Genomic DNA, 15,536 nt, shown 5'->3' on the forward strand with positions numbered 1-15,536 from the left:
AAGCATCCTAAATTGCTAAAGTAAATATTGCTAGTTTCTGGTAACTATGATATTTCATACGTATTTGCCATTTATAAAATCCTGATACCTTCAAATAAAATATAACAAGTTCTGTTGAGACCCAACCTACCATCTTGTACCCCTGTACAAGTCAGTTTGCATAACTGGCATTTGTTAAAGCAGTTAATTGTATAGGAGATTTCATCCATACTATTCATTGCAGAAAATCACAAAAAGACAAATGCTACATTTTGAAGCTTAATCATCAGTAAAGATCAGTTTCTGAACAAATGTAATTTTTGACATTCCTTTAACTTCCCTATTGTTAAATTTTAATATATTTTTAATTATGTAAATATTTTCATGTTGTAAGCCACCTTGAATGTGGCGTAACTATGGAAAGGCCTCATAAAAATATACGATGATGTTGTTAGTTTAAATTAATTTACCTCCTTAAGGGTTCATTTTCAGCTTTTGAACAATTTACTGATTTCAGTACTGTTTTGGCAGTTTTCTCACCTATTTAGTTAATTCATATAAGAAAGAAAAAGAAATACTCTCTTATAGAATATGTCAGCTATACTTTCTTTTTAAGCATTGGCCAGAACAGAACATACTTAGGTTTTATTTACCTGAGATTTACCCAGTCCTCTTTTTAAAGGGATGCTTTGCATTTTGCATATCTCTGAGGCAATTAAATTTTAAATTTTAAGAAGCAATCCACTCTTTACTTTTTCTGTTAAAGAAAAATATTCAATATTGAGGTAGAAGGGGTGGAAGCTTTGATGCTGTTCTCCAGTGAGTGATCTGGAACTTTCTTGTTGCTGAATGTAAGTTACAAGTGGCCAGATCTATAATAATTTTGGCACTGTCCAGCAGTTTAACGTTTCAGAAGTCTGGATAACATGTGCTTTGGCAATGTGAGGTCATAGGGGTGGGGTGAGCAGAAGGAGTAATTTTCTCCTAAAAAAATAACCTCAAAAGCAACTTGACAGAATCCTTACACTTCCACATACAAAATGTGCACAGTGTCTATTTTCTTCAATGCCTATCACTTGCATAGTACATACAAAACACAGGGCAGTTTTGCATTAAAGCGTCAAATATCTCATAACTTCTAAAAACTTTTTGGAATGCATAAAATACATATGAATCTTAACGTTGCTGTGGCCAAGATAAAAATTGCTTTGCGTGCTAGTTTTGATCTGTATGCTACAAATATGATACACACTGTATAGAGTAGAATACAGCTGATAACTTTGTGCTCGTGGAAGAGCTTTTAATCCAGTGGAGGGTGTCCCCTAATGGAAGATGGAGGGAGGTATTTCTTGCTGATTTCCTTGTGCCTCTGCAGCGGCCAGTGCCCACCCCCTCACCAGTGTCAGCTTCAGAAAGTTGGGGACTCCTCCAGATCAGTGTGGATGGTGGCATGTCAGTTGTGGGCAATAGAGAGAACTGGAAAAATTTGCATCCCTTCTTCTTTCATCAAGAGATACCACAGCTAGAACTAAAACCTTTCTGTGGCTCTGTCCATAATGTATAATAAGCAAAGATGCTCATTTTAATGTTGTTTGAAAAATCATAGAACATAGTAATAGCTAGGGTGCAGCATTGCATTTTAATACTTTCTTGAACAAACTTTTTAATGATCCAGCATGGTAAAACAATATCTTTGCAATAATAGTAACAGTCAATAAGTACCTACATACCCAAGAACATAATGGTTTTATTAAAATAATGTTGATTTCCCCCTCAGCTTTTCAAACAGAAGGGAAACTATACCTTATTTTAGACTTTCTCAGAGGAGGAGACTTGTTTACACGCTTATCCAAAGAGGTAAATGCTTCATATATTGTTGTCACAATTCTGAATTCTATTAATAGAGGTTGTGTTTATTTTATGGAATGTGCTCAAATGTTCAGGGAAATATTTGCCATGATTTCTTAATTAATTGTACCAGTGAATCTAAGTTACTTTACACTGCATGGTCTATGTTCATATATCTCTTCTCTTCTGTCTCTTCTTTCTTCCCCTTTGCTTTCCACACTTAAATCTTAAACATTTTGGAGGGTGGGGAGTGGAGGAATAGAGATGTCACAAGTATACTGCTGAATTATCCTTAGACAGCTGATACAGAAATGCACCCATCACAATTCAAAGTCTGTTGCATTAATATGCACTTACTTGACAGTGCAAGTGACTTTTATAAACATGTTTATATACATAACTATAAACACTTACATAATTTTTAGTTTTCAATTTAAGTTTAAACTGGGGGGGAAACTCTCCAGTCTTTTCTAATCATAGAAACTGTTTGCTCTGTATTAACTTTGGACAAGTATTATGCATTTTCTCTTCTAGGTGATGTTCACAGAAGAGGACGTCAAATTCTACCTGGCTGAATTAGCACTTGCTTTAGATCATCTGCATAGTCTTGGAATAATATACAGAGATCTAAAACCAGAAAAGTAAGAACCTTTTATTTTGAATATGATAGAAATACCATATTCTCTCTATATATTTTTAATCCTCCCAGTATGCTCTCTGACAGTCATTATTTGTTGTAAAGAAAATCAACATAACCATGTTTCAGACAAGCTTTATCTTTTTTTATAGCATATTACTTGATGAAGAAGGACATATTAAATTGACAGGTAAGTAAAAACAAACTTCTACTACATAAATAATTTGTAGATAGTTTTCTTTTAGTGTGATAAACAGCACTAGAGAGGGGAAATGAAATTATGCTGGTGAAACACATGCAAAGTATAAAGAACCTATTTTCAAAACTTTGCATATTCTCATAAGATTACTAAATTCATTGTGCTTTCTTTCTCCAGATTTTGGTTTAAGCAAGGAGTCTATTGATCACGAGAAAAAAGCATATTCCTTCTGTGGAACAGTAGAATATATGGCCCCGGAAGTGGTTAATCGGCGGGGGCATACACAGAGTGCAGACTGGTGGTCTTTTGGAGTATTAATGGTAGGTTTCCGATGAACTGAAAGTGGTGGTAGAGTCTCTTGATCCCCTATCCTTGGCTCATTTACTTGGGGGTAAATTTCATTCATTTTAAATGTAAATAATTCAGAGGTAGCAGTTTCTAGTCCAGAAAATAGTAGGAAAGAGAAGAACTTCATGCTTTCAGTGGTAGTATTACTGTATTTTTCCATGTATAAGACTAGTTTTCCCCCCTAAAAAATAATGTCAAAAATTAGGGGGTGTCTTATCCACTGGGCCATTTCCCCCAATTTTCTTAAATCTGAGTCCCCCAAAATAGGGGGTGTCTTATACATGGGGGCATCTTATAGATGGGAAAATACGGTATTTCATTCTGAAAAAGATGTGCAGCTCCTTATCCACAACCTTTTTTCATCAAACACAAAAAATTAAAAACCAGGACAAGTAGCTCAAGCTGCTTCTGTCACTCTTGTCTGAAATTTCCAAAGCCATCACTGGGTTCTACAATATTTTGGTTACAGTATTTCATAGGGGAATAAATACTATAAGACTATGATGGATTATTTCTGCCAGTATCTATAGTTGAATGCAATCAAGACAACAAAGAGAAGTAATCCCTGGTCAGACAAAATCATAAATAATATAAATCTTAAAAACCACAACATATTACAAAATGATTTTAATTTAAGCTTCCTATCAAATGTTTTAAAGCAAAACTGAGATTGTTTAAAATGCAACACATTATTTACAAAAGAATAGCTTTGATTCCCCCCCCCCAGTTATATACAGAAGTTGATACAAATGCATAGTAAGAATAACAGATAGATTCACCAAAAAATACTTCTTACTTCACTGTAAGTTTTAATATTACTGAGGATAGAAAGTACTCAGCTATCTTATCACTAACTTTTCATGAGACTTGCCATTTAAACAGTAATAGATCAGAATTGCAGCAAGTCATTCACCTAGAGTAACTAAAAAAAGAATCTGTCCTCCCTGGGCACCTCGTACAGCTTGCAGTCCAAAAAAGTGACCCACAGATTCTTTCTACCTGGTTCCATAGGGACAAATACATTCCTTAAGTGGAATCTTTGCAGATCAGCCAGTTGAAAAAAACAGAGGGCAGGTTTTATTTTTTGTACAGTATTTTAAGCAACTTGGTTTTGTTTTTAAGGGTGGAATTCAACACCATGCTGTGTTGAATTATCCTTCCTTTCAAACATATCAGTTTCTAGATGGAACAATTTCCCTTCTCCCCACGTGCTGTTCTGGAGATTCTCCCAACTCCCCTTCCCAAGCCAGTTTCAGGAGGTGGGGCCACAGAGGGGGAGGGGAAAGCCCTCTTGTGCAACAGAAGCCCTTGGGCAGGTTTGTTAGGTGAATTTTGCCCTATACGTATATGTGATAGCAAACTGAAATGATATTTTGCAATACAGTGGGCCTACCACTTACATGAGGGTTCGGTTCTGGGGGTCTACATTGTTGTAAATATTTTTGGGGGTCCTCTTCCTCTCATGCGTGTTAGGGGAACACCCTGTTGCAACAGATCAATAAAGATCAAGCTTACTAGCTGCTTTGCTTCTCAATATTCTCTGGTTGGCCTCTGTTATTTTCTCCTACCAATAGGGAACCTATGTAAGGACTCTATATGGGCTCTTGGATACCCCATAAGGGAAAAGGGCATATTTTTATTTACAACAACATGGAAAGGCAAATTCAAAACTGCACAAAGTCAGGAACCCTCAGAACCAGCCCCTGTGCGGGGTTGCTTACCAGGCTCTGGGAAGCTCATGGGAGAGCCAAAGGAATGCTCCTGGAGCCCTCCCACCACCTTCCGAGAGCCCAATAAGTGAGGTGGAGGGCTTAAAAAACACTTTGCACAGCAGGAAAGCCTGCTGGGAGCGCGGGTGGGTGGGTAGCGGAAATAAATGAAGATTGGGGAACGGCAGGTTTTCCCCGCTCTCCATTTTCCAATTTATTGCCCCACCCTACCCGTGTAAGGTTGCGATTTCATAAGTAAAGTGATTTTAAGTTGCGGACCCGCTGTACACTGTTGTCCCTGACTTTTACATTGTTTCTTAGTTGGATGCAATTCAATAATACTTTCTTAATTACATTACAGATAAATTTGTTTGACAGAAATGTTCTGTACTCTTATTTGAAAGTTAACTTTGATGCAGTTTTAAGGGCCACAATTTTAGACTCTGGGTTAAGGAACACTATGGTTAATATTAGTTCTAACATGCTACTTAACCCTAGTTAAGTGGCATGGGAGGCAAGGCTACTAAAAGGAAGCATAAGTTCCTGAGTCTTGCTCTCAGTTAGATTAAATAGATCGGTTCTGAGAAACTTAGAACCCAAAATAAGTTAAGATACACCTAATGATTAGAAGAAATATAGAGTAGTAAGCAGCCTTTGTATTGACCCTTACAGAATAAAAGACTTGTTATAACCTACTGATGTACACTTAGCTCTGTGGGTGTTAACACAAGCACATTTTTTATATTGGAGAATTGTAGAGTTAGAAGGGACCATGAGGGTCATTTAGCCCAACTTCCTGTAGTGCAGTAATATTTTGCTCAACATGGGGCTCAGATGCACAACCCGGAGATTAAGAGTCTCATGCTCTACCAACTGAGCTATCAAGAGAGTGGGTATTTTTTCATAAATCACATACAAAGTTTGCGTTTGCTCAGTTTTAAGACAACAGCAATATTTTCTTACAAGTAGACAAAATGAAAAGTGTGCTTTATTCAAAACAGGAGCCTTTTTATTTTTACCTTCAAACGCACATTAGATGTAGAAATGTACAACTAGATACTAGCATCTGAATTTGGTTAACATGCACTGACTGCATCAAAGGTAGATGTGTTAAACTCATGAAAATGTAAAAAGTTATGCTGCAGAACATTATTATGCAGAGTTATTGGTTGATATGCACAATTTGTTTTATAAACAAGGTTCTACTAGTTTTGTCAAAGAGAGGAAGGTGGTTGTTGCTGTTATTATTTATTTCCCACCTTTCACCCTAAGGTCCCAGGGTGGGTTACAACAATCAAATGTGATGTTGAAAAGAAATTACCTGGTCTTTTAATATGATTGATGGAAGTTTTACTTTATACAGTTTGAAATGCTCACTGGTACTCTACCTTTCCAAGGGAAAGACAGAAAAGAAACCATGACACTGATTCTCAAGTGAGTACACTCTTATTATACGTATATCTCATCAGGTGTTCTACTGGGGATGCCCTACATGCTGCAATCTCTAATTTCTACTATTCCCTCATTTTATATCCTGACTCCATAATGCATCCTGCTAATGTCCTTTTCCACTCTACTGTCCTTCCTATCAAAAGCTGTACGGACACTTAGTCCAGTACTTCTCTAATACATAATAATGTATTTGCAGTCCCATTATCTCCTTTAAAAGTTGCCAAATTATATTCTCCTTGATCTGTTATTATTTTCACCATCCTGAAAATTCTAGTGGAAAAATGTCTTAACGTTCCCTTTTCGTTACTACTGTTATAAACCATTTGTCCTTCCGGTGCCTCTCCTGTTTCTGAAACCTATCCTTATCCTTGCATACTGATTTAATTCTAACACTCCTGACAAGTGGATGAAATTAAGGCTTGCATTGTAGATTATTATCCAGCTACAGTATACCTCTGGTATACTTAATGCATTTTTTATTTTTCAATCTGGATACAAAATTTGATACTGTGGAATATACCTATAGCCTAGCAGACTTGGTCATATAATAGATCTATATCTGACTACTATTGTTATACTTCTGAAGCAACTTGAATGTCTTTTGGTCTTTGCTATGTATATACACTCTCATACTTTCTTGGTCACTATGTCTTAGCTACCGCTCCTGTGGTAAAGGCAGAGGATAGTATTCAGCTTTGTTTTACTCAGAGTAGACTCAATGAAATTAGTGGGCCTAAATTAGTCATGTTTGTTAATTTCTATGGGTCTACAGTGAGTAAAATGTGGTTGAATACCACCCAGTACTTTTGCATGGCGCTAGACTTAATTCTCCATAAGGGGTCTGGTTTTTTATAATTTATAAACTTGTGATTGTATTTCATATTTAGTCTGTCTGTTCCCCCTCTACTGATATTATCATTTTATTCCACAGTTTATAACTTTGGTTTCTTTAGCCACGATCAGCCTGAATCAAAGACAGATTTTCTGTGTCTATTTTGTCCTAAATTATCAAGGCATGTTTTTGTATATAACTGTCAAAAAAGAAACAAGATGGCTCTCATTCATGCAGCTGTATAATCTAGAAAGTTTCTGGTTGGAGCAGGGTTGTGTTTTGCTCAACAGTAACCGGTTATGAATCAAATATTTTCAGAAGAATCTGCTGTAACGCAAAGTGGTTAATCATAACATTCCAAGGACATTGTGTGTTTCTAGTTAGTTGAGCTAAAATTAATCAGTGTCTCTTTGCTAGATGCAAACCAATGGAATTCCTGCAGAAACTGTTCCAGGAAATGATTCTCATTTAGTTACAGAAGAACCAGTTAGCCTTTCCCAGTTGGTTTGCAGTGATCCAGGCAGTTTACCTCACTGGTTTCAGGGAACAGGATCAACGGATTAAACAAGAATGTATTCCATCATAGTACCTTTTACATTGAGTGTGGCCTATTAAAGCATTGCTGTAGTTCATAGTGTTCACTCATAGTGTTCCTTTTCTGTTTATGAATTCCAGTTACTGAAATGAAGAGTGGAAAGTACATGTGAAAGTTAGCAGAAGCATGAGTACTGAGGACTGATCTTAGGCGTTCTGTTCTCTTACTAATTCCTCCTTTGGCTTTATTGGCATTGCTATCATGCTAAAAAAAGAGAGAGATTTTTAGGCTGCTGGATATACACAACCCTACCAATGCATGTGAAAAATTAAATTAAGAGAGACCATAGATGGCAATGAAATACAATATTTGTGTTTCCTTTCCATAATTTTCCATTATATTTAGTTTCTGAAGTTCCAGGATCGCACAGTTGGAATAGGAATTTTTGTGTGGAAGCAACATTTGGGCCTTTTTGTGTGTTTTCACCTACTTTATTTTCAGGCAGGAATGACAGCTAGTAGTTTCCACCCAGTTGTGCAACAGACGTCCCCTTGTTTCCTTTCCCCTGTCGCCCACCCCCACTTTTCACCTGGTGTACTTTTGAGGATCCTCCAACCCTCTGGAGCAGAATTTGGAGGCACAGGGAAGGCTTCAGGGAGAGGGGAGGAAAGGGGGATGCGCCATTGCAGAAGGGGAAGCCTGCTTGTGCAGCATTTGCTGTTCACCAAGTGTTGAGTTTAAAACAAATGAACGTGGCATTTCCACTATAAACTTTGTATACGGTTAATGTGTTTTTATTGTACAGAGCCAAACTTGGAATGCCTCAGTTTTTAAGTCCAGAAGCTCAGAGTCTTCTCCGAATGCTTTTCAAGAGAAACCCTGCAAACAGATTAGGTAAAGAATTTAATTAAGTTATCTATTACATACTTCAACATTAAGCTAAACAAATCCCTAATATATCTGCTGTTATGTTCATTGCTGACCTCGGATAGGTGCAGGTCCTGATGGAGTTGAGGAAATTAAGAGGCATCCATTTTTCTCCACAATAGACTGGAATGTAAGTACACACAACGGAGTAAAACACACTTACAAGATTTCATGTTGATTGTGTTACAGCTTTCTAACGTGTTAAATGTATTTGTCTTAGAAATTGTACAGAAGAGAAATTAATCCACCATTTAAACCAGCAACTGGTAGACCTGAAGACACATTTTATTTTGATCCCGAATTTACAGCAAAAACTCCAAAAGGTAAGATATATATACCGTTTTCTCCGGTGGTTTGGGAAAGTTACAGTTTTAATCTTAATCATGTGCATCATTTTTAACTTTTATGAGGGTATACAGATGAAATAAATCAGTCACACAGTTGCTATACATGAGAAACAGGCAAACAACCTCAATTTTGTGTTACTTCCTTGGTTTTGTGTTATCTGACACATAGATGTCCTTTTAATCTGACTTGAGTATGCAGCAGGTCTTTCTTGCCAAGATCTTGTGTCCTTCATGTTCTACCAAAATTGATGTTGCATTTGGTTGGGATAGGGAAGATGGCCTTTTCAGTTACCATTCCTGGTCTCCTGGGACTCAGTTTTTAGATAGAGAGGCCTATCTCTCGCTGTTACCTTCCAGCACGATATGATGACTGGGTTGTTCCATCATGTATTTGACCAGACAACTGACTAAAATGGTACGCCGCTTTTTTAAATATTCTGATCTTTGTTGCCTGTCATATTGTTGTTTTGTTCTGATCATAATTTGAAATGCAGCTTTTTGTGCAAACTGCCTTAGGCATTTTTGTGAAATATTTCTAGAAGAGGAAGATCTTAAATAAAATAAAATATTTTTTCCCCAGATTCACCTGGTATTCCACCTAGTGCTAATGCTCACCAACTTTTTCGGGGCTTCAGTTTTGTAGCTATTGCAACCGATGATGAAAGTCAAGCAATGCAGACATCTGTTGGGCACTCGATTGTTCAGGTGAATGGTCATTATGAAGTTAACTATTCGCATTGGCTGGTATTTATGGGCCTGCAAGGAGATCAGATATTGCTTGCACAATATGTATGCACAAGCTGTGCCCAAAGGATAGATAATCAAGTATTTCCACATGCAGAAAATGATATTTGGAAGTGGATGCATTTCTTCCTTAAGCTGATTATATTACTGGTTTGCATGAGGAAAAAAGTCCTTGCTGTGCAGAAGGCCATGGAAATATTTCTGTGACATTAATCTCTTTTTGTTTTTGTTATCTGTAGCTTGCTGTATCTCAAGAGCTCAAGCTACTTAATGTCTTGAAGTTATTTCCACATGCAAAGTAAACAAGTAGACTGCTTTTTCTCTCTCATATTCTGTCCTTGTTTTTGGCTCTATCAGTGTAATTTGAATAGCTTTCACTACTTATGTGCTCATAACAGACCAGTTCTACTTTGCATGTGTTATTAAACATTTTATTCGCCTTTTTGTTATGTCCAATTTGAGACATTTTATTCAGAAAATAAAAATTATCTGTTAATAATGCTTTGGGGCACATAACCTTAAACAAGCCTTTGGCAAGCTGGTATCCTCTAGATACTGTAGTTCAAAACAAATGGAGGGGACCAGGTTTGTGAAGGTTGCCTAAAACCATGAATTAGTGTTGTGTGCAGAGGCTACAGTGGAAAACTGTTTAATGGCTTCCATAGAAGCCAGACTATGTAGCAATGGTTTAAAGTTAGCTTCTATATTCCGGCTTGTTTGGAAGCGATTAAGCATAGTTCCTAGTTTTGATTGCAGCTTCCTTGCTTCTTGCCCCACACATGTAAAGGAAGGAGCAAATGAACTATATGCTGAACCAAGGGGTAATATGAAAACCAGCCGTTTGTGTCTTTCCACACTATTCAGTGTGTTTGAACATATTATTTAGGTTGGAGAAGATGTGAAAATCAGAGTGGGAAATGCTTCCTTTTAAAAGTTCAATATTATTAGTTGTACAAAAATTCATTACTGATAAAGATTTGTTCTAAAATATAAAGATCTAAATTGGATATTTGTAAAGAATGCATTAATTGATTATGTTATTTTGGTAGCAGTTACACAGGAACAGCATTCAGTTTACTGATGGATATGAAGTCAAACAAGATATAGGAGTTGGCTCCTATTCGGTGTGCAAGAGATGTATACATAAAGCAACAAATATGGAATATGCAGTAAAGGTAATTAATTGTTTCAAGCATCCATAATGTTAGCACATTCTCAGTGCACTGAGGTAATTGGGTAATGGAGGCTGAGAAGCATTTTGAGGGCTATAGGTTAAGATGAAGGGAGACTGTTATAGGCTTGTAGTGAGGTGGCTTCGGCAGCTAAAGGAAATTGAGGAACTGGAAAAGCAGAAATCTGCAAATACCCAATTAATGAAAGTGTTATGAGCTTAGAAGGAAAACTGGTTTGAAGAAGGGTGGCTCTTGACACAAAAATGCTGTTTCAAATCCTCTGAGAGACTTAAAACAGTGGTTGTAGGTATGAAACAATATTGACATTGGGAAAACTGAGTTAATATATAGTTATTGGTTCAAATATGTTTGCTCTTTTAGATAATAGACAAGAGTAAAAGAGATCCCACAGAGGAAATAGAAATCCTACTACGATACGGACAGCATCCAAATATTATTACTCTCAAAGATGTAAGTAGATGATTAGCAGCTTTATTGCAATTCAGGCATAAATATGATGCTTTTGACATGTACAGTATTTAATCTTTCATTAGGAGTCTGCAAATGCACATGCTGGGTTAGTGGAATGAAGACTGTTATGCTTTTCGATTTCAGTGGGTGTACTCGGAGTATGACTAATGTTGAATACAACTCTGTGCACAATTGAGCACTTAAATAATGTGTTACACTTTTCAGGTGTACGATGATGGGAAATGTGTGTACCTGGTAACAGAACTTATGAAAGGAGGAGAGCTGTTGGACAAAATCCTTAGGCAAAAATTTTTTTCAGAAAGAGAAGCCAGTGCTGTTCTACTGACAATAACAAAAACTGTTGAATATCTTCATGCACAAGGAGTAAGTCTGCGTTCTTGAGGGATATATTTAAAATGCACTACCTAGTTAATACAGTAGATAAGTTATTCCACTGTTACAGCTCTTAAAGCTTTCATTTTATTTTAAATTCTCCCATCTGATCTGTAAGCATTAACAAACTAGTTTGCAAATAGTTTGTTAGTTTGTGTAAATAGGAACCCAAGAGCCAGTTCATAACTTTTCAGTAGATATGGTGAATAAGGGCAAGCATACAAGTACCTTATGGATAATTAACTCGTAAGAATGAATGCTCATGAATATATATATATGACCCAAAATGATAGACTATGCTCAATTAATTTATTTTGCAGTAAAGGGATGTTGATATTGGATACATTATATTCTTTTTAAATGTGGAAGGACATACAAAATAAGAATTCCATGCTTTTAATAGAAACAACAGCCATGTTTGTTTGGTTGGTTTAGGTTGTACACAGAGACTTGAAACCTAGCAACATCCTTTATGTTGATGAATCTGGCAATCCGGAATCTATTCGAATTTGTGACTTTGGCTTTGCAAAGCAGCTGAGAGCAGAAAATGGCCTTCTAATGACTCCTTGTTACACAGCAAATTTTGTTGCTCCTGAGGTAACTATCAGTCTAGTTCTTTGGTGTGGAGGTGAGAGTGTGCAGTCTTATGACCTGCTTCTGATTCCTTAACTTGGGTAAAGTTACATGTGTCCTGGGCTTCCGTTTTGGCCCTATATATTGGGCTGGGCAAGCCACAGTGCTTTTCAGAGTTAGAGGTAGAACATAAGGCATTCCTGCCCCCTCTTTTTAAGAGTTTTGAGACTGTTGATACATCAAGTGGTGCACAAATGATTTAATGCTTTGTTTACCTCATAGTTATTAAGCAGAAACAATATAGTTCCTCCCCCTTTCAGTGTACTTCTATACTCATGTAGTCTTTTGAGGGTTCTTATTTTACTTAAACAAAATTTTCCTGTTTCATATTTCTTTTTGAAACAGTCCTGTGGTGGCCGTACAGTGGAATTGTCTTCACCCTGTGTGCTTGCTTCAGTGGAGTGACTTTTTAAATAACTCACACATTTGTTCTTAAATATATAATAGAAGATGCTCACTCCTTCAATACTTGCACATTTTAGGTAATAATAAATCTGCTCTGGAGGGTCACCCACCCTCTGGAGCAGATGTTGGATGTGTGCAGGAGACTGTGGGGGAAGAAGAGGGGTAGAAGAAAAACTGTTGATGAGTGGATGCTTGCTTGTGCTGCATTGGATTCCACCCATTTTTCATAACCAAAGGAATTGGCTTTTTCTTCAGAAACTAATGAAAACATTGCTTTCCATAGGTTTTAAAAAGGCAAGGCTATGATGCTGCATGTGACATATGGAGCCTTGGTGTTCTGCTTTATACAATGCTGACTGGGTATGTTTGTAGGTTCTAAATTGGAAATTGTTACATTAATTTGTAAAAGTGGATTAGAGGTTCTTGTAGCTTTTCATCTCAGAATTTCAAAACTAAGTTGATATTCTCTTGTGTCCACAAGGTATTGCCTGTGTATATACTCTGTCCTACTCTGTTACCTTGAGATCTGCTCATGTCCGCTTGCCCCGTTGTTCTGCTGTTCCTTCTTGTTCCTTCTCCCCAGTCATTCATTCATGAGGCAGATAGTGGTGATGAGAGATGAAGCTGCAGGGCTAATAGCAATACTGAATAGGTTTCAGTATTTTCTATATAAAATTAGTAACTTTTTTATTTCTGCCCTGTCCATCTGACTGGGTTGCTCCAGTCACTCTCGGTGGCTTCCAGGGTATACAAAAACATAATAAAACATTAAACGTTACAGGACTGCCTTCAGATGTATTCTAAAGGTTGTATAGTTACTTATCCCCTTAACATATGATGATGGGAGGGCGTTCCACAGGGTGGGTGCCACTACCGAAAAGCCCCTCTGCTGACTTACCTAAGTCTGCTGAATTCACTAAAGATGACAAGCTACTTCCTAACATGAATTTCCCCATAATATGAATATGCATTACTATTTTAGTGTCGTTGCAACTTGTAGTGGCTGGAAGTTAACAAGGAACTCAAAATCTTTGTGATTGTTATTATTATTTTTAGCTACACTCCATTTGCAAATGGTCCTGATGATACTCCAGAAGAAATTTTGGCACGAATAGGCAGTGGAAAGTTCTCTCTCAGTGGTGGATACTGGAATTCTGTTTCAGATACAGCAAAGGTAGCATATATGTTCTATCCGTTGTATGTTAGATGTGTTTTTGTATAACGTTTCATGGCGACATCTGAAATAGTCAACAATTTATTGTTTAACCAACTAGGTGATTATAAGACTACATCACTGTAGATAATCAAAGTTGAGCATTTAAGTAAAATTAAGTCCATGATAAAAGAAACGAGGCAAATGGGCATCCCTTGCATTAGATCTAGAGAGAGATCAGCAGAACTCTGCTCCTGAAAGAGCACTTTCTTGACTCCTGCAGCCCCTTGAAAGCCACTGTTGAGAGTCTAGCATTCCTCTGGAATGATATGTGATGGTATATGAGACTGAGGTCAGAAGACACAATTTGTTTCCTCCCTTTAAGTCACTTATTTGGAAGTAAATGCACACACTTGGAAGTACACAGCTGCAAGAACTGGGGAAGCACTCTTCCAAGATTAGGAAAATGTGGGCTTTTCACAGGAATTGTCTTCAGCTGAATAGAACTTAATGAGGATGGAGGTACTTGCAATCAGGGTAAAGATATGAGGCAGTAGACTGATGCCTTATCTGCAGATGCAGAAGGTGGGGGAGAGGAGGAGCTAAGCAAAAAGGGACAAAGCTTGCTGAAAACAGAAGATGCTCTCAGCCCTGCCACCCACTCAGTTACAGACCATGCTTAGGATATTTGGGGGGCATGTCACTAATCTTACAATCTTATAAATTATAAATGAATATGCATTTCCTTCCAGTGTTAGAAGTTGCAGACTATGTCTTTAAAATGTGATGGACAACTTAAACAAACAAACCACCATTGGAACTCTAGTATGTTGCTGAATGGTGATTTATTTAAATTAATATCCTCCAGATGTTTTTAAGAAGTCTCTCTGTATTCCTGCTCCTCTTTCTTGATAACAGACCTTTATCCCTATAGCATTTGAAAATATATTTGGAAATATGAGAAATGAATAATCTGAAACATTTTTATCTGAGTGTATGTAGTTTTGTGAGATTCAAAATCTTAGATTTGTTGCATATTTTAAGCCTTAAAACGCATGCCTAATTAGTTCTGTTATATTATTAATAGGACTTGGTTTCAAAAATGCTTCATGTTGACCCTCATCAGAGGTTGACTGCTGCCCAGGTCTTGAGACATCCATGGATTGTCCACTGTGACCAGTTGCCTCAGTTCCAGCTAAACAGGCAAGATGCTCCACATCTTGTGAAGGTAAAAACACGCATTTGTATAACTGTGTTTTTTCATCTCCCCCCCCCCTTTAAATTTGCAGTCTGCCTGCATGTCCTTCCATTTTCCCAAGTACCCTGTCACTGGCTGCACTTCCATTCCATAGAGTGTCCCATTACTATTCCTACCCCTCGCCCCATTAAACTGCAGTTTCTACTTCCGTTTTGTTGTTTGTGCCTGCTAGATTTTCTGAAGCTACATACCACTTGCAGCACTGATTTGCTGAAATTCTGTAATAGTACTTCCATCACTGGGGAAACAAACCGTTACACTGTTAAACAGGGACTCCCTTCTCTATAGCTTAAATCACAATTCAGTTATAGATGTCTGTGGATTCAGTAACAATGTAAAAATGTACCTAGTTTGTATTATTCTATTTGTCACCAGCTCTGGCCTGCAGGATCAAAATGTAAAAATGCACAATAGAATACGGAACATGGAGTGATTAGAGAGTCCTTCTCCCTAGGCTTATGATCCTAAAAGACACAAAGGAAAAGGAATTGGTA

The 15,536-nt window shown here is 37.3% G+C and overlaps 1 protein-coding gene across 2 annotated transcripts in view; it reads left to right on the top strand.

The window, feature by feature from the left end:
- The window catches only part of RPS6KA3 (ribosomal protein S6 kinase A3), a 44,814-nt gene that overhangs the window by 23,123 nt on the left and 6,155 nt on the right, over positions 1 to 15,536 (top strand). Inside the window, exons 6-21 of one of the 2 annotated variants that reach the window (XM_082220585.1) lie at positions 1,757 to 1,836; positions 2,362 to 2,468; positions 2,617 to 2,654; positions 2,841 to 2,983; positions 6,084 to 6,154; positions 8,345 to 8,433; positions 8,532 to 8,596; positions 8,687 to 8,789; positions 9,394 to 9,518; positions 10,607 to 10,732; positions 11,111 to 11,200; positions 11,426 to 11,584; positions 12,029 to 12,190; positions 12,915 to 12,991; positions 13,688 to 13,805; positions 14,872 to 15,012. In XM_082220585.1, coding sequence (XP_082076711.1) covers positions 1,757 to 1,836; positions 2,362 to 2,468; positions 2,617 to 2,654; positions 2,841 to 2,983; positions 6,084 to 6,154; positions 8,345 to 8,433; positions 8,532 to 8,596; positions 8,687 to 8,789; positions 9,394 to 9,518; positions 10,607 to 10,732; positions 11,111 to 11,200; positions 11,426 to 11,584; positions 12,029 to 12,190; positions 12,915 to 12,991; positions 13,688 to 13,805; positions 14,872 to 15,012 — 1,694 coding nt within the window. The remainder of the gene's footprint in view (positions 1 to 1,756; positions 1,837 to 2,361; positions 2,469 to 2,616; positions 2,655 to 2,840; positions 2,984 to 6,083; positions 6,155 to 8,344; positions 8,434 to 8,531; positions 8,597 to 8,686; positions 8,790 to 9,393; positions 9,519 to 10,606; positions 10,733 to 11,110; positions 11,201 to 11,425; positions 11,585 to 12,028; positions 12,191 to 12,914; positions 12,992 to 13,687; positions 13,806 to 14,871; positions 15,013 to 15,536) is intronic. The other variant, XM_082220586.1, reaches the window with a different exon arrangement.

The sequence above is a fragment of the Podarcis vaucheri genome, assembly GCF_965113315.1.
Source record: "Podarcis vaucheri genome assembly, chromosome: 4".
NCBI lineage: Eukaryota > Metazoa > Chordata > Lepidosauria > Squamata > Lacertidae > Podarcis > Podarcis vaucheri.